We start from the raw sequence: 22,147 nt of genomic DNA on the forward strand, positions 1-22,147 counted from the left end.
GCATTCTCTTTTATGGAGTTTAAACAGTATGTCCTAGAACTGAGTTTTTGGAATTATTTATAACTCCAAAGATTGAGTCAATAGTCTGTCATTCTGGTTTTGCTTATTTGTTTGGGGATTTTTGTTCTTTGGGATTTTTGTGGGTTTTTTTTAACCCTATACATAAAATAAAGATGTATGTGGAAAAAATACTTCTTAAGCTTTTAAGAGTTGCTCTGAGTTGTCACCATTTAAGGAACACCTTATAGGTGTTGTAGGCTTCACAATGGCAAATGAAGTTCCAATATTTGAGTTGCAATCTCAGCAGTGCTGTGATTATTCTGAATAATGATGTTTAGAGTATAGTGCTGTTTTGAGTACCCTCAGATTAGTGCAGAAAAGTGCTTGATGTATCAAGTGATGCTATTGCAAAGGATAAAAAGGGATCTCTGCTTTTCTGCAAAGAGCTGCCTGCAGCAATTGTGAAGGAAATAGTGGCAAATAATGACATAAAGGTCATTTTATTGAAAATAAGCTGCATAGAATTTGGTATAGATGTCATACCTTTCCTGAGGCTTTGAGCATACTATGAGTTACAGAGGCTACAACAGAATTATTTTCACAAGTTATCTTTCTTCATTGTACTTGTTAACCCAAAACATACTGGTTTTCATCTTATTCAGCATCTCTCCTTATCTTACTGTATTAACGTAACAAAACTTACATGCTAAACCAAATTTTCAGGCAGGTGATAAGTATCATACTTCCATACTTTCTTGGTTCTCTCCCACTAAGCTTAAAAGTAAGTAACGTGCCTATTCTCAAGTATGAATACAGAGAAGGGGAGGAAAATTTAGAATGTTTTGCTTAAAAAGATTATTTTACCATTTTCCATAGAGTAGTCTTTGAGTATGCAGAACTCTCCAATATTTGTTTGATAAAGTATATTTTTGTCATTACAGACTGTAACTAGCAATCCCTCCTGCTTCCATACAACTTCAAATTTATCCATTGAAAAAAACAAACAAACAAACAAACAACAAAAACACAGCAAAAGAAAAACCCATACAGGAAAGGGCTAGTTACAACTGGGAGTTCAGGTAGCTACAAGCTACTTTGGTTTGGACCTCATCTTTTAGTATTTTTCCTAAATGGTGACCAATTAAATCATAGAGTAATTAACTAGTGAAAACAAGTTAAAACAGACCAACCCTTATACTTGTATTATGTCTTCTGCTTTACCAGCAAATGGTGAGTCCTTGTTCATTGTTTATTTTATCTCTAGGCTAAAGGTTTAACACCATCACCAGATTCCAGCCAAAGTCCTCCTTTACTAGGAAATAATGAAGTAATATTTTCTTAGTGTTTCTGGATTAGTACAAGGTCCAGCTGTCAAAGAACACTGATTTTGTTCTGTTTAGATTTTTGGCTAAAGGATAGATCTAAATCTCAGTACAGATGACAGCTAATCTCTGTCATCAGTATGCTTTATTTTTCCTGCTTTTCTATGTGTCTTGGAGTACATGTAGCCTGAGTGTAGCAAAAAAAGCACTTTCTTTTACTGTCTTTACACATGAAAAGAGTAGATTTCCTTACCAGGGTAGATACAGTTACTTAAGCAACTACGTAGTCTTTCCTTGCCAAAGTAGTATCACGGCTGTGTTTGAGACTAAGTTCAGCGTACAGGGCTTACATTAGGGATGATGTTTCTTTAGCCACTTGAAAAAAAGACGCCTTCTTCCCAGACTTCAAGTTACTAATGTAAACAGCTTCAGCAGGTACTTCCTCCAGTGCCCTGTCCTATATTTATGGCAAGCTAATACGGGGATTGGCCCTAAACAGCTCCCTGGCAAATGACTAAATACTTCTAAATAATTACAAACTAAAAGCGGGACATTTGCTAATGAGAGCTTGAGTAGCATCAGCAAAGCTCAAGGTATTTATACCTGTTAAATATTTTAGTTAGACTGCATTGGAGATCCTTTTTTTTAATTGCTCAAGAGTTTAGGGAAGACAAATGCATGACGACTTTTTATTTTTGTATCAAGTGCAACATTGCAAGGAACAGATAAAACTCAGTTTACTAGTCCCATAGTATACAGAACTGAAAAACGCATTCTGCCATGCTGCAGGCACTGTGCGTAAGAACCTGGTCAAAATTTCAGTGCAATTGTGACTGGAAGAGCAAAGCAGTGCTATTACTGTTACAACTGTATGTATTCCAGTGTCATTAATACATCTATGGTAAAGCAGAATGGCTACCACTCCAGTGTATGAGCAATCCCATGAATTAGATTTTACATCTAAAACAGCAAGCAAAGGAATCAATGCTAATCACCTTAATGAGGTGAGGTAACAAACCCAGTTTAAAGAATATGTTGAGCCAATTGATCAAAACAGAAGAAATTTTAAGCTGAAAATACCTGGTTTTATCTAGTAGGGAGAATTGGAAATTGGGCAGTAATAGGTGGCCCAAGGATTCTGCTTCCTAGCTTTTGCTCAGTCTTCATCTGTAGCACTGCAGAGGCCTTCAGCCAAGAAGTTTTTCCTCAAGCTACTAGCAAGTGTAACTGACCACCATCTATACCTTTCTAGCTGTTAGTTCTGGAATAAGTCCTTGCATCACCACGGCTTGAGACAGACACTTCTACTGAAGGTAGGTATCAAGTTTCTTCTTGATGTTGTCAAAGGAATCCACTCCCATATAGTCAGCTTGGCCCTGTTCCCACCGTTCCTTGCGCTCTTCTGAAGATTCAGTGGATAATAATGGTGATACTGACACGTGGGACACTGCCTCTGTAACTTCTGCCTAAAAGGAAAGGCAGAGTTAAAATATAGAAATACTTTGTAAAGCTAAAGCAAGCAACAGGCCATGGAATGGGGCAACAAAGTAGATATTATCATGCACAGTAGCAAGCATTGTCAATGGGTAGGGATTGTGCAGCCTTCCTAGAAAAATAACAAAGCAGAGTTACAGAAGTTGGCAAGGGAAAAAGAAAAAAAAAAAGTAAAGTTTAAGTTCTTCATACCTCTCTACAGAAGCCACAAGAGAAAGCCAGAGTATAGACCAAGCCCGATAGCTGCAAATAGTTTGTTAGAAAGATGCAAGATTACCAAGAGAAGCACATCTTAAGAGATCAGTAACTTTGCTCTTAGAAAGGCTGAGAACTTAAACTGGTCCATGTACTAAGACTAAGAAGTCTGCAGTCAGATGCAGGCTACTAAACTCTGTATATGAGAACTAGTTAGAAGCATTCCTGTAATGTTAATAAGTATTGGCATTCATCACTGCCTGTTGATGTAAGTATTGATTCTCAGGTTATCCTAGGCTTACCTAAATGTGATTCACCATGCAAGATCTGTATGTACATATTTGCATGCTGAACTGAGGTTCTTCTGCTTGAGAACCTTATTAGCTGCAACACATTAAGAGTTAGGCCCTTCTCCGTACACATTAAAGAAGTAACTACATCCAAGAAGTTACCAGTGAAAGATCTGGTACAACATTAACCATGTACATAGTTTGTTTTAGGCAAGCATACAGCTATGTCCAAGACGTGTCTAGCATGCTTCTCTTTTGTAGTATTATTTATTCCAAGCTTAAAAGGACAAAACTAAAATACCCTGCATCCCACAAACTAAACCACACCCATGCTCTGAGATGGACAGAGGGAAGGGAAATTGATGCAATGGTAAATAACCTGTCATCCATACTTACGTATGGATATACAAGATTATTAAAGAACATACCATATTTACTCCTGTAGTAATATCTTTAACAATTCCGTGCTGTTCTAGTAATGGTAAAACATTGGCTATGTAGGTATCCCACCACATGTTGAGGAATTCTGGGTGAACTATTTTAGGGTCGTCCATGTTGCCCTTTATGCTTTTTGTTCTGGAGTCATATGTATAGTTCCATGGCTTTGTACTTCCCAGGAAATGCACTACCTTAGTATTTGCACCAAACCTGTTGGGCAGAAAAAAAGTTTACGAGTCAGTTTATACACGTGTCTAGAAAATGAGTTTTGACTGGCAGACATAACCTTTTTTAACCTGCTATGTCTGTATTTTTCCAGAAAACAGAAATATGAATATTTTTAGGAGGCTAAATGCTAAATGATCAAACTGCCAGTGCCTATTGGGACTGAAAGCATTGCAATACAACAGAAAAAATGCAAACTGAATTCTACATTACACTAGTCAGAATACAACCAAAACCTAATGGTCTGGGCTATTTAAATACTTACAGACAACTCACGTCTTTAGGATGATGTCCATAGCTCAGGAGAGAGCAGTCACAAGCAGCCGTTGCAATCGGAACTGGTTTTAAAAGTGAAAAAGATTCTACTCCAAAGTCAGCAAGCCAGAGAGTTAAGCATTACAAGTATTATGTGGAGAAGGGTTAGTGTTGAGAGTTACCCTTTCAGTTTATAGCCCTGTAGAAATGGATCATTGGATGGCTCTGCTGCAAGGAGACCATGTCCCTGCAAAATAATAACTTTGTGTAACCAAGGCATTTTAAAAGACTCCTGACCTGGGTGCAGTGGGGTCTTGCTAGACAACCCTTACTTCCTAAATAACCTTAGGGCAGCCACGGGTGGGTTTGGTGGTGGGTTGTTTTCATTTATTTTTGAAACCACTTAAACTCCATTTTCACTGTGTACTTCCAGCTTTGTCCCAACTGTTATCAGTATGTTCTATATTAAAAGCATAGATGAGATGCACCTCTTCTTAAGTAAAGAACTTAAGACTGAAAGAGACAACATTCGTGTCATTCTCCTACAGTTCCAGAATTTGGTTTCGGCTTGATCCAGCTTTGTGACCATGCAATATTGGTCTTTCCGCTAACAATGACTATCTCACCTAGTTTAGTTTGTATCATATTAGGCTTTCTTGTCAACATAACATGACCGAAATGGAGAGTAACATTAAGTAGCTTGCCTAACATTTTATTAGGCAGATGCTGGTCATTTTGACCAGGACTCAGACGTTAGACTTTTATGTATGGAGACAATATAGGTGTATTTCAAAAGCCATAGAATATTCAAACCAAGTCTGCATTTGGATGGGGTTATGGGTTTCATATTGCTTTAAGGCTCCTGACTGTATTTCAATGTTCATGTTTAATGTGTTGAATACAACTGATCTTTGCAGAGTAAAGACTTGTGTGTGTATGAAAGGCCAAATACTTGCATTAACTGCAGGAAAAACAAGTGTCTTCAAGAGATCAGTTACTGGACTTCAACTTCAAACCCCAAAAGTCAAGATTTAGCATAAGGGGACCACCTTAGTTTTATTAGCTGTCACAGTACTAAACAATCCAAGTTTTCTTCTTCAGCATTTTAGGCTGTTGCTGTTACTTACTTACTTACTTTTGAACTTACTGTTCAAAAATCAAGGGAATTTAAGCTGGAAAATAGAATGCGTAAGAAGTATGATGTGACATTTGTGGCAAAGGGTGAAGTGTACTCTTGGTATCCTGTCCACTTAGAGTCAGAACAACAGATGCCAAGCTTCTACAATGTTTTCAGCCTCTGCTTTCTGGGTACTTTCTGGACCTGCAATACTTTATTTTGACATTAAGCTCAACTGTTAGGAAGCTTTATGTCCACACTGGCCTCAGCAACTAATCTGTCTTTCCACATCTCCCAGAAAAGTCCTTCATCAATGTTTTGAAGTTAGAGAGCATTTGTCATGAATTGGCATTTTCCTTTGGAAAAAGGATTACTGAGACTGCTGTGAAATCTAGTCTCGCTGTACAAAGCTGCAAAAAACTTAGCTATTGCTGTCAGTAGGTTTAAATTTCACTATATTCCAACTGCTGATTATCAGGAGTGTAGCTGCTGATCTAACCAAGGGAACTTGTTCCACCTATTGAGCAGGGAATGTTACTTACAAGGGCTGCACTTCCAGCATTCTATTTTTGAAGGTCTGATGAATTCAGTTAAGTAAGCTATTTGATCAATTAAAGAGAAATTTTGTCAGGAGCTCCTCAGATCCAATTAGTCTTTCGTGGCAACAAAGTAATTTGTAAAATTAAGGTCATGTGACTAACAGCCAGCCATGGAAAGAAGGCCTACTCTACAATAGACGTTAGTTTATCCAATGCTATCCAGCTACTTAGTCATTCTGAGGCTTGCATATATTTCTTTAAATAAGTGTTCCACTTTCAGCATGACAAGATTCCAAACAGTATTCTGATCACAAGACATAGTTTGATCTTGAGCCAGCAAGCCCTGCTTATGCCAGCTGCTGCTTTAGACACGAGAAACCTGATGTCATTCAGAGATCAGATTGTTTTTATGCACTTAGCACTTTCCCTTGCCTCCAACTTCTGTAGCTCATAATAGATAAAGAGTTTCCGTGTAACGCTTCAGTTTCCCTTCTTTCCCCCCCCCCGCCTCCTTTCTCCTGGATTGTTATAACAGTCAACAACCCTGCCTCTAACATACAGTTTACTCACATGCCAAACTAATGCTGCTAGCTAGGGAGGCTACAACTTTTGTCACAGAGGAAACATGCAACGATTTATGGTTGGCTGTATTCTTTCTTTCATCTTGCTGTTACTTAAGGAACTGACAGTGATCTAGAAGGACCATTAGGAGAGAATTCTAGCTTGATACAAATTTTTGTTCACCACACTTATTTGAATGGTATAGGTTGATTAGATGAAACTGTAACTACTGGTTGTCAAATACACTAAATAATTGGAGAGAAGAAATGGCAAGTTATCTAAGTGGGAAGGATACCACCAGTGACATGCTGAAGTTCAGCTCAAGTTGATTAAAGAGCCTACTGCCATTGGTTAGAACTGTACTAGCCTGTATCCAATACTGGAAGAGTGTTTCCTTTTGCAAGAGACCTGTCAAAGGTGCTTACTCTTAATCAATTTCAGTGTTATCACCAGGGGTGAATGGTTTAAGCTACAGATACAGCTGTCTCTCTGTGTTTATCTTGAGATGATTCATTTGACTTTCATCAATTCAACCTTTTTTTTTTAAGAGAAAAAATGGTGATATTTTGAGTGACAGGAACAGTCTCTTTCTAGAAAACCTGCGAAAGCTCACATCATGCCTGCTCATTCTGTTACAAGAAATTAGTTTATGTATGCTCTGAAAGTCTTTTTGAAGTTTTCAACTTACGCTTTAAATGCTGGAAGGTAGGAATATACAGAAGTGCTGCTCAAATTATATATAAACGGTAGATGTTTGCTCATGTCTGTTGTTGCCCAGCTGCTGAAGAAGGTGTTTAATAACCCCTGATCTGCACCTAAAAGAGAAAGCATTAATAGGCTACGAGCATCAGACAGCTGTTCAAGGATCTTTTTCAGTCACCTTACTAAGTAAGGGTTGGTAACGCAGTTATCATGTCCTGTAGAAGTCCGGCACAGAGTACTACAGTTCTATTTGTGAGCAACCCTGTAAACCTTGCAGCCTCTAAATATTCCAAAAATGCAGAGAGAATGAAATAGTGTGATGGGGATACTTTTGTTAAAAGATAGGAAGCTGTTCACAAACTCCACCATTCAGTTTCCTTTACACCTTAAATTCAATCTGTATGAGGCAGCAAAAAATCTCCCACAATAAAACAGTATAACTGAGCACTGGTCAGCTTCAGGAAAACTGCAGCTCAGAAGATGAAATGGCAACAACTAGTTTTATTACTTATGCTTACAAATGCATGAAACCAACATAATCTCACTGACAGAGTTAGGGTACCGACGGCCTGTTAGACCTGCAGTCCCAGATGCATCTACCTCCACACTGATCCGATAAGAAAAGCACATGTAATTATGGTGACAACTCTACTAAAACTTCATTGAATTCCTTAACAGACAATAGGTGTTTCTAGTTCTGTACTAAAAAGCTCCTGACTAACCACTAAATGAGGATAGCAATCTGTGTTCAGAGGAGGTCACCTCTTAGTTTGCAGGTAGTTAGTTGTTACAAGGTTAAGTGAGTCTGAAGTTGTTTGGTATCTCAGTAATAGATTAGCTAAAAAAATAAATATAGCCTTCAGACCAGAGCAGACTAGACTAGTTTATAAGCAGCAAATGAGAAGTAAAAACCTATTTATCTATATCCATTCATTCTTTATCACAATGAATATGATTAGTCTTTAAATGGTAATTCCTCTTATCGAGGAGATTGAAGGGAGTCCTGCAACTTTCACTTGCTGTATTCTTTCACAGCATTCACAAATAGCATTACTAAAGAGTAGATAAATGGATAGCTTAAGTTAGTAGGCAATGTTTCATTTCAATCTTTAGTTTTCTCAAGCACTCAGTCTCTGCTGACTCAGGAAAAGGTTTTTATTGGCCTATGATTCGATTTAGGGCAGCATTAAGGTTTTTACCATCAGTGCTGTTTGAGCAGAATTTGTTTTCTGCAGCTGAAGTATCTAGAGGCTGGGCATAAACTTAGATGTACAGACAGTACACTGACAAATATAAATTCTAGGTATCCTGTTACAGCTGTCAGCATACATGCAGATTGCAGAGTGAGAAACAGCCTGGAGACTCAGTCTAGTAATTTCAAACCTCTGACTTGCCTCTCAATCCATAAAGGAAGGAAAGCACTTTTGAAGAATTTGTATCCATCATAAAAGAACCTAAGGGGCAGCAACAGTGTACTTAACTTACCCTACAGGACTTGCTCTTGCTCAGATTGTTTTACGCACTCGACTTTTTTTTCAGATTACATGCATTTGTGCCAAAGCAGACAATGAAAGCAGCATCTAGCTGTTTTAATTCAGACTTCAACAGGAGTGTTGTTTATATATAAACAGGATCTCAGACATAAGGTGAAAAATCAGGCAGTACTTATATTAACTACATAGTTACAGATACATATGAAGATACAATACAGCAAGACTGTAACAGCAACTATTTTGGATCCCAGGCTAAAGAGCCAGAGGATTGCCTAAGCCATAGCAACATTCCTAAGGTAGCAGTAATACCAGATTTCTTCTGAAACCAAGCTTTTTTTTCCCATCCACTACTTTTAGATGCTATCTAGAGTAGTTGCATGACATGTTCTTAATTATCTAGAAAGGTGAAATTTAGACAGACACAGTAGATGTCTACATAAGCAGCCATCATTCTGCCATTTCTGGACAACATCACTACATAGGAGGCAGCTGTTTGTTGTTACATGCAAGAAATATTCTGGAAGGTCTTCCATTCCCTAGTTACTCCTATTGCAAACAAGGAACTTACAGCTTGACTTCAACTACACATAGTTCGGTAGGTTAACTTTGCGTCCCTCTGTCCTATTAAAAGCAGTGACCCTTCACAGGTTTCTCTTACTAAATTTCCTAGACCCTTTTATTACTCTCTAGGTCAATTTAATTTTCAAGTCCCTTTCTCCCTACCAAGTTCCCAAGCTAGGCAATAGCTTATATGGATGGTCTAGGTCTTCATGGTCTCAGTCCTCACATCAGTGCTACCATTTAATAAAAACTAAGTAAATTTTGAAGCTGAAGTACAAATAACAGTTGAAGGAATTTGATACCTAAACAATTAACCCACTATTTTTGCTGTTAGGTGCTGCAACAGTTGCTTTGCATTTAAGACAGAAACTTTACCATTGCGTGGCTTTAGCTTTCAAGTCAGAAAGCATATTGTAGTAGCAATTCTATTCATTTGGGTTTTTTTTGTTTGCTTGCTTTTTGGGGGGGCGGGGGGGGTGGTTGGGTTTTTTTTCAGGGGGGGTGTGGGAGGGGGTGATTGGTTTTTTTTGTTTGTTTGGTTTTGGGAGTTTTTTTTGTTTTAATGCAACAATTCAGAATTATGCTATAGATTTTCCCATAGCTGGTGATCAATTTGCACAGCAAGGTATAGACCTTTATTACACGACAGTACTCATTTTCATTAGGTGGCATTAAGCATGCGACTGACTAATGTTCTTTAGAAGGCCACACACAAGAGTCATTACAGTAACAAGGATTATTCTGCAGACCAGGAGTGACATCTGGGTATTTTACTTTTCACAAAGTACTGAGAGGTAAATCAATGGGCTAGCTCATTACCTTCAATCTGAGAGTTCCATTTTATGGTCTTATTTACATAATTTTCTGTAGTTTTTAAATTTAGACTTTGTTTTGTACCACAGTAGTTACATAAGGAAATTGACAGGAGACAGTGATAATCAGAAGCCTTTAACTATAGTCATCTCCAAACAACATACTAATTTACTGTGACAGTGACAGATTTAGTAGACTTACAGGACAGCAGAACTTGGATTCTCAAGCTTAAACCTGGTACAGTGGCTGATCCCAAGTAACCTATAGTGGGAAGCAGCCAAGGCTACCACATGCACTTGATATTGGTAAAGAGAACTATTTTTTCTATAGCAGCTTAGTATGGAACATTCAAGCCTTGAAAGCATTAGGAATGTCTGAAGCGTAGTAGTGGAGTTTCATTTCTTGTTATATGATTCTACACCTTCTGGTCTGGAGGCCAAACTCAGTTTTTATTTCACAAAGTCTGAAAAAATTGTTTGACTACATATGGTAATGATAGCCTCTGTGAAGGGTACAGTTTTTGCATAGTTGTGTTAAGAATTCTATCATATAGACTCCCCTTGAGATGTATGTAGTTACCGAGCCATCCCAACTACTGTCACCATTTTGGTGTACTTACACTGACATACAAATTAATACATACCATCAAAGCTGCCTTTCTCTGTGGCAAACTGTAACAACTGACTGTATGTTTCAATGGAAGGTCGGTAAACAAAAACTCCTGAATTAAAACAGTCGGGCCAGCCTGGATCTGGTGCTGCAGACAGTTCTTCTCTCTCAAAAAGCTCATCTATATTTGACAAAACCTAATTGTAAAGGAGTTTAAAAAGATGCTTTTAGGTTAGGAATTGTGGTATCACATTTTAATGGATTTTAGCATCAACATTAAGACATGAATGAAAGTTCTTGTGTCAGTGTTCACCTTATGAAGGACAATACTTTACAGAAATAGTCCCCACAGACCTCATTACAGTTAAATTTAGTTTAAAAGGCACACACATTCTTACTGGTACTAGTCAATCTGGTAAAAGGTTTCTATTACCCCTACTCTTAAAAAAAACCAAAAACAACCCACAGGAAAAACTCCAACAACCGTGATACTAGGTCATGTGATACACCCTGATACATGGGACACAGGCACTTACCATTGTGTCTGCATCCATGAAAACACATTTTGAAAACTGTGTCAGTTCCCAGCAGTGAAGTTTTGTTAGTGTGACACCCAGCTCAGGTCTTTTCATTAACGCCAAGTGTGCTGAATCCCCACTATCCAAGACATTTACCAATACGACTTCATCAAAGACTTTTTCCAGCACTCTCCTGGGGAAGAGTCAATTGGCAAGATTTAGTTCTAGCGTTACTGCAACGGACCACATGACAGATTCTGTAAAAGAAGTGGAATAGCAGGGAACCTGGCAACATTTCTTGTTGAAAAAAGGCAGGAATTGACTGCATACGTTGGAACACACAAATACACCTGTCGGCCACAAAGTTTGCAACGTACAAACTTCTGGGGAACAGAGAAGTCTCTTGGGTTTTTTTTTTCTTCCACAGAGTTTTAGTTGCCATTGCTATCAAGTCCAGTAAGTCACAGCTATGCAGAAGAAACTTTCTACAAAGGTTTTTTTTTCTATCCAGATTCAGATTTAACAGTCTACTCTGAGCAGGCAGTTAAGAAATGGGAAGCTGTTAGACTAGCTTGAGCAGGACAGTAGCTGAATCTCAAACAGCTGAGACACAATTTTGTGCAATACTTAGAGTGTTCTGGATTTGTGACATCTGGGACATCTGAGACATCTGACTAGACCCAGTTGCTAAACCTTTCTTTATCCCATAAAAATCTTTTCAAGATTGACTTAGTCATGGCTGTGGGTACGGAAATGTTTTGAGCCAGTATCGTATTCGCTAGAGAGTGACAAACTTTCAGGCAGTTTAGTGAAAATTTGTGCCAGATATCTTTGCTTTACCATCAAGAGAGCATTACCATTAGTTCAAGAGATTAAGATGTTAAGGTCCTGCTTAAAACAGGAAACATCAGTAAAGTCTTACTGTTCAACAGCGTATCTTGAATGCTCAGCAACTACCAGTACAATTTGCATCACAGGGCTTGCAAATGAGTTTTGGAACCCTGCTTTGCAAGGCAGCCTTTGTACTGACAGTTCGGTGTGGACAGTGCTTCTGAACTTCAGGCATACTTTGCTAGTGGAGATAGGGCGAGAAATGCAAGTTCCAATTACACCACTAAGTACGTAGGTATGACTAAGGGCATAGTACTAGCTGGCTTCCACTAGCACATGGGTACATTTAGGGCTCATCTTAAAAGAGCACACTCACCTAGTAGGCTGGAATGGATATTCCTATGTGCAACATCTTAATATTGATACGACTGTTTAGCTGCCAGGAGACTCCAGGGAGAGTCACTGCATTTTTTTTATTGAGTCACCTCTCTATTGTGTCTATATATTGATAACTCTTTTCAGAATTTCTTCCTCATGCAGAGAATCTTGACTACATCATGTGTAGTTCCCATAGTTACTGTTTCATTGTTTGTCTTTTTTTTTTTTTTTACCCTCTTACATGTGGAAAGAGAACCCAGTCCACACCACAGTGAGACTATTCTAAGGAGGCTGCAGGAAGCCTGTTAATTTCATTTGATGTACTGTGGTGACCTCATTAGATGTCTCTGTTCAGCTGCTGATTTGACATACTCAGTGCTACTTTAGGTCTGCTCACTTTCTTCTCCCATGGTAAAATCTGATTTGAAGTGTCTGCTAGATTTCAAGAGAGCTTGTGTTGTATTATCTCGATGGGGAATACTTCTGCAAAACAAATAAATACCAATTCCCTGCTTCCACCTCCACATGCATACACACATAGCACTAACAAATGCACAGGCAGTATCACATTGTTGCACAATTCTATGTAGGACTACAAAAGAGCAAAGATCCAGTGGAAATATCAGTATCATGTCATGGTTTAGAGCTCTAACTGCAGACTATTTAACTGATCACAGGGAAGAAAAAAACCACACCAAAACACAAAGATTGATGTTTGAAGAACTTACAGAACCCCAGATAGCATAGATAAATTAAGTTCTGCTGAAATGAGCTGTTAGCTTCCAGAGTTTTGAAAGGTTACTGTTGAGGAATTTAACTTTCATTTCACAACCTGCACATCAGCAGCAACTGTTGCAGTCTGAAGTATGTGAGTGACCTTACCTCATAAGATCTGAGACCTGAGGAGTTATGAGTGCAGTCAGCTTCCTTGTTGTTCTGTACTGTTGCAAGGATGAACCAAGTACCAGCGCTCCTTTCACATAGGAGTCATTTGTGGCTAGAGTCACAAAAGACTGGTCTGGAAGAAATGAACTTGGTCGAGTTAGCATGATCCACTACTTTATTCTGAGAGACATACATTCTAAACCTAGTATTGTTATGTAATCATGCCGTGAGGCCTCTAAGATACGCCCTTTACTTCTGTGTATAGGGCCTTCCTATGTGACTCAATGAAGCAGATTACTTGCATACCTATATTTGCTGTTGGTAACTTGACAAATGGCAAAATGCAGTAAAATGACCCACAAAAATCAAGACTGTTGCAAAAGAACACCAGTTCAAATTTGTCCACAGGTTAAATAAGTCACGCCAAATGTAGAGACAGTCCCAAATTCTAAAGAGCCCTACTTTGGCCACTAATATGCAATTATGCAAAAAGCGTTTGGAGTCAGTAGACTTGCTTTTGGCCTAAAGTTAGTAGGGTTTTGTAGAGTTTCTCTAGGTTCAGCTCTCAACCCCAAAGCTAAAGCACGTAAAACTTGCATTTTATTTCCAAATGAAAGTAAGTATTGAATTATATCTTAGACAACAGTTTTAAGTTTTGCTAGCTCAGGATTTTGCAGATGAGTTGTTCTGCAATCCATGATTGCAGCTCTGTCACAAGAACGCAAGATTTAAATGGCAAGTAACTAGTAATACAAAAAGCAATTTAAAACTTGCAGGAACAATTTTCGCTCTTTGAACAAAGAGGTACTATAATCTTCTGCTCCAGCTGTATCTTAAATATCGCTTAGGACAGATGGTTTTGCCATATAGTACTTATTGAAGCCATATTATACAAGCTTTGCATTCTTTCATGTTGTTTTAAATTGCCAGAGTGGGACTGACAAAAGCAAACAAGTAACTTATAAAAGTTTTTCAGTTCCCTGTTAACTATTTTTCATATAGACCTCCTTTCAAAGTTGCATCATTTTAGAAAGCATGCTCTTTTCTACCAATCCGTTTTTCACTCTATCACCAAACAGTTTCTTCCGAAGAATTTCAAGAGCCAAATTTATTTTAGCAACTTCGATTTATTTTCTCCTTACAGAAGGTGTTAACTAGGTTAGAACAGAGTGAGAGTCCTGGGCACTCAAAGGCTTACTATCAAGCCTAGTAGTAAGATTAAAATACTGACTCCTTTCAGAAAAAATTGTTGTTTGGCTCAACTCTTAACTTCTCGAGGCAGTCATCGTCAATATCTTTTTAACTTAATACCCCCTCAACAGTCATGTACCATAATTGCCTATAAGCTCTGCAGACCTGGTCTGCAATATCTATAGACCAGCTACAAAACCTTCTATTTTGCTTAGCAGCAAAACCAACTAGTCCCAAGGGATTTAGATTATAGTGGTCAATCACAAAGATCAAAAAAGCTTCTATAATGCCAGGAATAAAGATATTTTGTTTCAATTCACTTTCAGCTGCCTATTTGTACTAGTTCATATTCAGCAAGTATGCAGACCAACTTTATGTTTCTTTGAAAGGGTAAGTGTGTAACATTTTAAGTTGTATAAACATCCTCCTAATAGGACAGGGCTTTTCACTCGGTAATTTGCATGTTACTATTCAATACGTGGAAGTCTGAAACTATACTCTCAGACAGCTCACTAAAAGTCCAGGGTAGACAACGTGGGATTGTGCCCAATATTAATCTGAACGTTGCTTGTTTGGTTTGGTTTTTTTTTTCCCTAATGGTGTAAGACTAATTCTTAAAGTGATCTTGCCACTGAAAGACAGGTCTTTTCTTCACTGACCTGTTAGCAGGTATACTTTTACTCTGTCTCATCTTCTTGAAACTGAATAGTCACACACAAAGGTTTTCAGAGAAATAAAGTCAATTTAATGATGGAGTAAAGGCTAAGAAGCCCCCTACTGCATCTCAACTCTAAGAGGAAACTTTACAACTGCACGACAGGAGGTGAATATTGTCAATTTGGAGAGCATCTAAGTCAGCATAACTTGCCGAAGTTTTGAATAAACTACGTTCTATTCTATATCTAAAGTACATTCACAAGTACACGAGCCCACGCTACAATTTGGGCAAGACCCATTGGTGCTTATTATGGAAGTTATATCTGCAAAAGACTAGCCCATTCTACCTAAGCAACAGGTATTTCAGGTGTATGGGTCTCCCATCTCATCCTTTTCCCCTTCTCTGTAAACACAGAGTCTTAAGTTTACAGAGCAATCACTGTTAGGCCCGAAAGAGAATTAACTCTTGGTGACAGTATGTCTGTAAAATGACATAGAATGAGAGACAGCTTCCTAACTGACTTACCCAGAAAAAAGCATGCCACTTCAGAGACCTCTTTGGCTGCCCAGGTCATGGGCTGTGATATCTCTTTGCAATGTTTTGTACTAGCCCTTACAAATCCACAAGCATCCTGGAAGTCTGAGCTAAAAGCAATCTTTGATTTGATGGCATGCAGGAGGTATTGGAGTGCTTGCCCCAGATCATTTAAAAATTCCCCTGGAAGATTTTTTGTAGGCATAGCCAGAGTTCACAGATGCTTGCCTTTCCTCCTATTCTCTGAGTTAGGTGCTAGTATATCTGACTTTTTTTTTGAGTACGGGATTCCTAGAGAGACAGGAGCATGTTATCAAGACATGCATGGGGGGGGGGGGGGGGCGGGGGCAGCCTTCCTGCAGGCTTCCACACCTGAAAATGGAACCGAGTCTCCTGACAACTTAATGTGAAAATCGGGAGAAAAACAAAACAAACAACAGCAAAAAAAAAACCACAACAAAAAAACCCCAAACAAACAAACAAACAAAAAACCCCACAAAAAACCAAAAGAAAAACGGAAGAAAGAAGCAACACGTTCGTGGAGAGCCGGTAAGGACCTACTCACTGCAAAGTATCAAAATCACAGAAAGCACAAGCTCTCTCAGGCGTTTCAGGAGAGGGCTGCGTTTTCCCCTGTGAGCCATTGTAGCCCTACAAGTGGCATCTCCGGCCCAGCCTGCTCCTCACCACGCCGGCTGCATCCCGTCCGTTACGGGACGGAGCCTGGGGCAGAGCATCGAGGTAGGCGCGGAGAGAGCCGACACCGTGCGCGTCCTCTCAAACCGCTCAGCGAGGCCCGGCGGGACGGCTCCGACCCCCCCGCGGGCAGCCCCTGCCCCCACCAGCCGGAGCGCGCTCTCCACCGGGACGGCCGCCTAAAAATAGGCGCAGCCGCGGCCGCCGCGACCGCTGGCCGGGAGCGCGGGGCGGCTCCGCGAGCGCGGCCCGCGGCCCCAGCGAAGGGCGGCGCGAGCCGGGCGGGCGCACACTGACCTGCCATGGTGCCCGGGCGCAGGTCGGCTGCGGGAGACGCGACGGCCGCGGTCGGGACCGCGCTGAAGCCGCCCCTTATATAGGGGCGGGGCCAGCAGCGGCACGTCCGTGGCAGGGGGAGGAGGCCCCGCCCCGAGGAATCCCTGCGACGCCGCGGGCGGAGCCCCCGCCATGGCCTCTTGCGGCGGCGGCACGTCACCCCCTCCTTCCGCGACCGGCACCGCGCCCTCTCCGGGAGGCCTCAAACCCCCCTGCCCACCCACTCCTGTGCCTCTCGGGTAAAGCGGAGCTTGGAAATGCTTCAAAATACTTCACTGCGCGAATAGAGGGTAGGATCGTGTCAGGGTGCTGTGGTTTAGGCTGGGAGCGGCGGTGGTATACGGGAGGAGCGTTGCTCCTGTGACAGCTAAGCCCTGCCGGAAGAAGGACTAAAACCGCTGGGAAGAGCCTGGCTCCGTCCTCTTGGCATTCTCCCTGAAGGTGTGTTAATACAGGTGTTTGAGATCCGCCGAGCTGCCTCTTCTCCAAGGCTGAACGGTCCAAGCTCTCTAAGCCTTTCCTTCTAGGAGAGATGCTTTCTTTTCTGTCATCTTTGTGGCTCTTTGCTGCCCTCTCTCCAATGTGTTCGTGTCTTCCATACTGGGGAGCCCAGAACTCGGCACAGCCCTGGTGAGGTTTGGCCTCAGCAGTGCTGAGCAGAGAGCAGGGATCCCCCTGCCTCGACCTGCCTCCTGCAACCCAGGATACCATTCACCTTTTCAGCAAGGGCACTTCAGCGTTTTTGGCCCGTGTTCAGTTTTATGGCCCCCAGGATGCCCAGATCCTTTTCCGTTACCTTCCTCAAGACAATAAAATATAACTGCTTTTTGATCACAGTAAACTGAGGGAAGTCTGTTAGGACGGGGATTTCTTTCTGACTTGATATGGCAAATGAGCCATGAAAGGATTTAAAAAATAAACAAAATCTCAAGTGCAAACTCATGAGCAAAGAACACCCCAATTTCTGATTTCCGCGATATGGGAGATCATGTTTGAGCTGAGACAATTTTTGTAGATCTGTTTTGAAATCAAATGACGTCTAAAAATACCAAAATCAAGGAAGCGTTCCTTGACCAACCACAAAAAAACAACCCCAACCCAAAATATGCATTTAGAGTATACTGTTAATTTATAATTCATGCATTGTATGCATAAATTGTGTGTATCAGAATTTTAGGCAATGCTGGTAGTGTTTTACATGTATAGGGATTACTAATATTTTGCAGTATGCAACCCTTTTTCAGGTATCCGTGGCTTTGACAAACTTTCTCTATGATATAGTATTAGGCAGGTTTGTGTCTGTCTCAGATGAAAGCTTTGAGAAATTTTTAGCCAGCGCATTTCAGCTGTGTCTAGCTTGTTGCTTTGCCAAGTTTTTGAGAGAAAACAATAGAATAGCCACTGTTGGTGACTGCCCTCCCCCCTTCCCTTGGTTCCTTTGTGTTATGCTAGAGTGGAGCAAAAGAGCATAATTCCTTCTGGTTTCCACATTAAACAATCAGGAAAAAAAAAACCCTAGGATTGCCATTATTCAGCTTGAAAGCATGACAGAGATGTGCCGTGTCCACCCCTGTGCTAACGCTTGTTTGCATATGCACGTTTGAGATTTTTCTGATGTTCGTGGTTGAACAGGCTGTAAATTTTATGGTTCCCTTGTGTGATTTTATTGCATGTACATCTGTGCCTTTGTACTGACCGTTCACACTTTCTCCGTAACCTGAAAAGTCACAGGAAGAACCTGAGAAATGGGTATCCCGTTGGCTTCCAGTACAAATGGAAAAGATCATGTGACATGAGGATAGAAGCAAAAAAGCCCACAGAAAAGAGAAGAATGCTCAGGAAAAGCTCTCACAAGATGAAGGCTAGGATAGGAAAGCATCTAAGCTTAGGATGGGCTGAGCAAAAAAACTGAGGCTAGGCCTCAGTCTTTATGGAAGGGAATAAATTTAAGACTACTTAAAAGATAAGTAAGATACGAGGATGGAAACTAACCAAGGAACCTGTTACTTGTCACCACACAATAAGACTTGATAAAAACCTAGGGAGAAGGGAGAAAGAATAGATATTGCTGGATAAAGAGACAGCATTCAGAAAGAATGGACTAAGCGCTGCATAGCAGCTCACTGAGTGAATATTGGAACACTGAACAAGGTGCACATCCTATGGAAAATGATCCTGTCATCACGCAATTAAAAAATTCCATGACCACACATGTCACAGAAATCCAGTTACCCTTATACATTATAGAACATCCTATTTTTAATGACTAATAGTGTTTTTATGGGAACTTGTTTATAATGTAATTAAAAAAGCATTTCAAAACAACAGATACTAAGGGGTAGCTTTGAAATGTAGTTAATATTTACGTAGCAGTAACAGAAACTGCTACCCCTGTAACAAGACTGTTTAGTGTAAACTTCTAAAGTACATGATTAGCCACTTAAATTAATTACACTTAATAATTTGGAAAATGTGCACAGTGAGTCCAACCATTAAGTTAATAAAACATTGTAGAGAAATTTTCAGAATTAAAAATTATTTCTGCCACTGCAAAATCCAGGGGGAAAAATTTTAAAAAGCAATCCAGAAGAGCTGATTCAATGTATCCAGTCCAAATTTAAAGTACTGGAAATCACTTTTTACAACATCCAAATGGTAATCTGTCTGGTTAGGAAAGAGGCCTCAATGGTGTGAAGTACATACATAGATTAAAAGAATGTAGCCTAATTCAAGACTGTATTGAGAGACTTGATTTCATTTTTGTCCAGCCATCTCTGTCTTGCCCTGAAGTTGTCACAAACTTCCCTGATGACAAAACCTGTTCTGGGTCATCCCCTCCTCTTTTTGAAGCCCTTCTCACCTTGACCTTACTGTGAAGGTAGACTGAACAGTTACCGAGTACTTAAGAGTAGTCTGCATGGAATTAAAAAAATTGGCACAGTTTTTTTCCAGTGCTAGGATTTCAATGTAGTATAACTTACTCCAACAGGACTGAAAAGGCTTTCATGTTTCTATTTGTATAATCAAAATATTACATTGACACTCCCCATCCCAGAGCCAATTATAGTTTTGTCCTTGTTTTCTTAAAAAAAAATCCACCTGCTACATAAATGTGATAGTCTTCTGAAAAGCTAGGCTCTTTAATTTGATTGGTTCATGTTACTTAGCACATTGCAGTGAGCAGATGTTTAGTGGGTTGAGGAATTCTTATCATTTCTCCTAGCTAGCAGGATAAAATAAACATTCCTACAAGCAGGGAAGTGAGTAGGTCTCAGTTCCTCTTGTATTGTCTTCTGGGTCGATTCTCAGTGATCTGCAATGCAAACAAGCTACAGGCGAAGCTGTTCTCCTGGTTACATTATTAACTTGGCATCTATTAGGAAGAAGGTGAACCTTTATTTCTCCTTGGAGAAGTAGTTACCTCTCTCACCGGTCATTACGAGACTGTTAAAAAGTTCTAATGCTGAGACTCCTGCCTCTTTCTCACACTGAATGGAAAGGTTTAATTATCACTGAAGAACACAGAGCCACGTACAACTGATTTATAAGCCTCCTTTCCTTTGGCAAATAGGCTAAGCAAGGCAGATGTCTGTCTGTTTTTCTCTTAACTTGCCCTCTGTTTCATCTTTTCCTGCTCCCCTTTTCTAGTGATTCTTTTGGGATGGGCCACAAGACTTACCGATCAGGACATGTGGCTGAGACCAGGAAGCACGGGTTTGTTACCAGTTGCACTCATCATTTTCCATGGAGAGAGGTACAGGCAGGACAGCTATGCATTTATCTTTGTTTCCCTCTTTACCACTTGACTTGAAACAGTAAAACACTCTCTTGCTCTGTATTTGTATAGAGAAGTCACAATTGTGCATCCAAATTCTAGCTGTATTCTACCTCAGTAGGTAACAATAACTCTCATAATTTCCTACCTTCACAGACCAGAGTTTTAAGCTCTCTCATAACAGAAAAAATTCTAGTATCTCACCTGAACAAGCATGTTCCTCCTTATTACAGGAAGTGCTAAAACTCTTAAGGCTTAAAAAACTAGCAGATGAAAAAAATTCCAGTTGATGCAAAGTTCTTGAGAAATTTTAGCAAGGATTTGAAAAGAAGCAGTGGCAATACTTCGACCAAGACTTACAGCAATGCTTCTGTTCCATGCTAGATTTTTGTTGAATTTCGAGCTAGTACTTCCTCCAGGCTAGGCCAAGTAATTAACTTTAGGGTTAGTCACATTTAAAAAAAAAAAAAAAAAAAAAAAAATCAGGATGATGTACCAGGAATGGCATTTATGATCAATATTGAGTGAATACAGTTACTCTCTTTTGAAAGACTTTAGTATCACCAAGATGAGATGCTTTAACCTCTTCCCTAACTGAGGAAGTATAATAGCATCAGGAACAGAATAGAATAGAATAGAATAGAATAGAATAGAATAGAATAGAATAGAATAGAATAGAATAGAATAGAATAGAATAGAATAGAATAGAATAGAATAGAATAGAATAGAATAGAATAGAATAGAATAGAATAGAATCGAATAGAATAGAATCGAATCGAATAGAACAGTTCATTTGAAAAGGATAAGCGTTGCTCATCTAGTTCCATTGCTTGACCACTTCAGGGCTGGAGCGCTGTTAAAGCATATTAAGGGCACAATCCAAATGCCTCTAAACACCGCCATACCTGCGGCATCAACCGTCTTGTAGGAAACCGGTTCCAATCTTTCACCACTCTCTAGGTAAAGAAATGCTTCCTAAAACTGTTTAGTCTGAATCTCCCCTGGCCAAACTTTGAGCCATTAAGGCATTCTGTCCCCGGCTCCCAGGGAGAACAGCCCAGCACCTTCCCCTCCACACCTCCTCAGAAACCTGCAGGGAGCAATGAGGTTGTCCCTCAGCCTCCTCTTTGAACTAGACAAAGCTAGAGTCTTGTGTAGTGTAGAGTCTTGTCTAGTGTAGGACTAGACTGTTACTATAGAGATTATGCACTGACAATAATGCTCATCAATTACAGTTGTCAAAAACCTACATAAGCATTAATACCCCATTTCTGAGCATTTAACCATTACTACATTCATTTTTACTGGAGTGATCATAGGGTTCATTTAATTTAAATGGGCAGATAGTTTGCAGTTTCTGCTAGCATGAAGCAACAGCAACGTCGCTTGGGAGGTCATTTTAATTGACCTCAAAGAAATTGTTTCAGCGTGACCCCATCAGTTTGGGCAACACTGGTCTTTCTTATACAGTTTCCTCAGGACTCCACAGAATCTCGGCAGTATAGATCTGTGGTGTAACAAGTTCCACACCTGACCTCACTGACACCAGAGCTGAATGATGTGAACCTAGAGGTACACATTCCTGGGCTCACTGACCCAAGTGTGCCAGTGTGCTCAAGGGCTAATTAGCAAGGTCTTGTTTAAGTAGAGTTTTATCTTAGTATGTGTGTGTTTGCATTAGAAAAAGGCCGTTAGACTAGGTTATAAGATGATGATCAGAAGTCCTTATCA

General features: G+C 40.0%; 1 protein-coding gene across 3 annotated transcripts; it reads right to left on the reverse strand.

Annotated features, from left to right (window-relative positions):
- Positions 1-1,445: 1,445 nt before the first annotated feature.
- Positions 1,446-16,725, reverse strand: GYG1 (glycogenin 1). 3 transcript variants are annotated; one of them, XM_058843442.1, is made up of 8 exons: positions 16,175-16,409; positions 13,224-13,359; positions 11,151-11,325; positions 10,649-10,811; positions 7,125-7,251; positions 3,730-3,949; positions 3,009-3,059; positions 1,446-2,788 (listed from the first exon to the last, which is right to left on the reverse strand). In XM_058843442.1, exons 1-8 carry the CDS (start codon positions 16,251-16,253, stop codon positions 2,627-2,629), a joined length of 1,113 nt encoding a protein of 370 aa, XP_058699425.1. In that variant the 5' UTR covers positions 16,254-16,409; the 3' UTR covers positions 1,446-2,626. The 3 variants fall into 3 exon arrangements, with proteins under 3 accessions (XP_058699425.1, XP_058699424.1, XP_058699423.1); XM_058843441.1 differs by lacking the exons at positions 3,009-3,059; positions 16,175-16,409 and adding an exon at positions 16,603-16,725; XM_058843440.1 differs by lacking the exon at positions 3,009-3,059 and having other exon boundaries at positions 16,175-16,401.
- Between the last annotated feature and the right edge of the window lie 5,422 nt (positions 16,726-22,147).

Source organism: Poecile atricapillus, chromosome 8 (assembly GCF_030490865.1).
Source record: "Poecile atricapillus isolate bPoeAtr1 chromosome 8, bPoeAtr1.hap1, whole genome shotgun sequence".
In the NCBI taxonomy this organism is placed as follows: Eukaryota; Metazoa; Chordata; class Aves; order Passeriformes; family Paridae; genus Poecile; species Poecile atricapillus.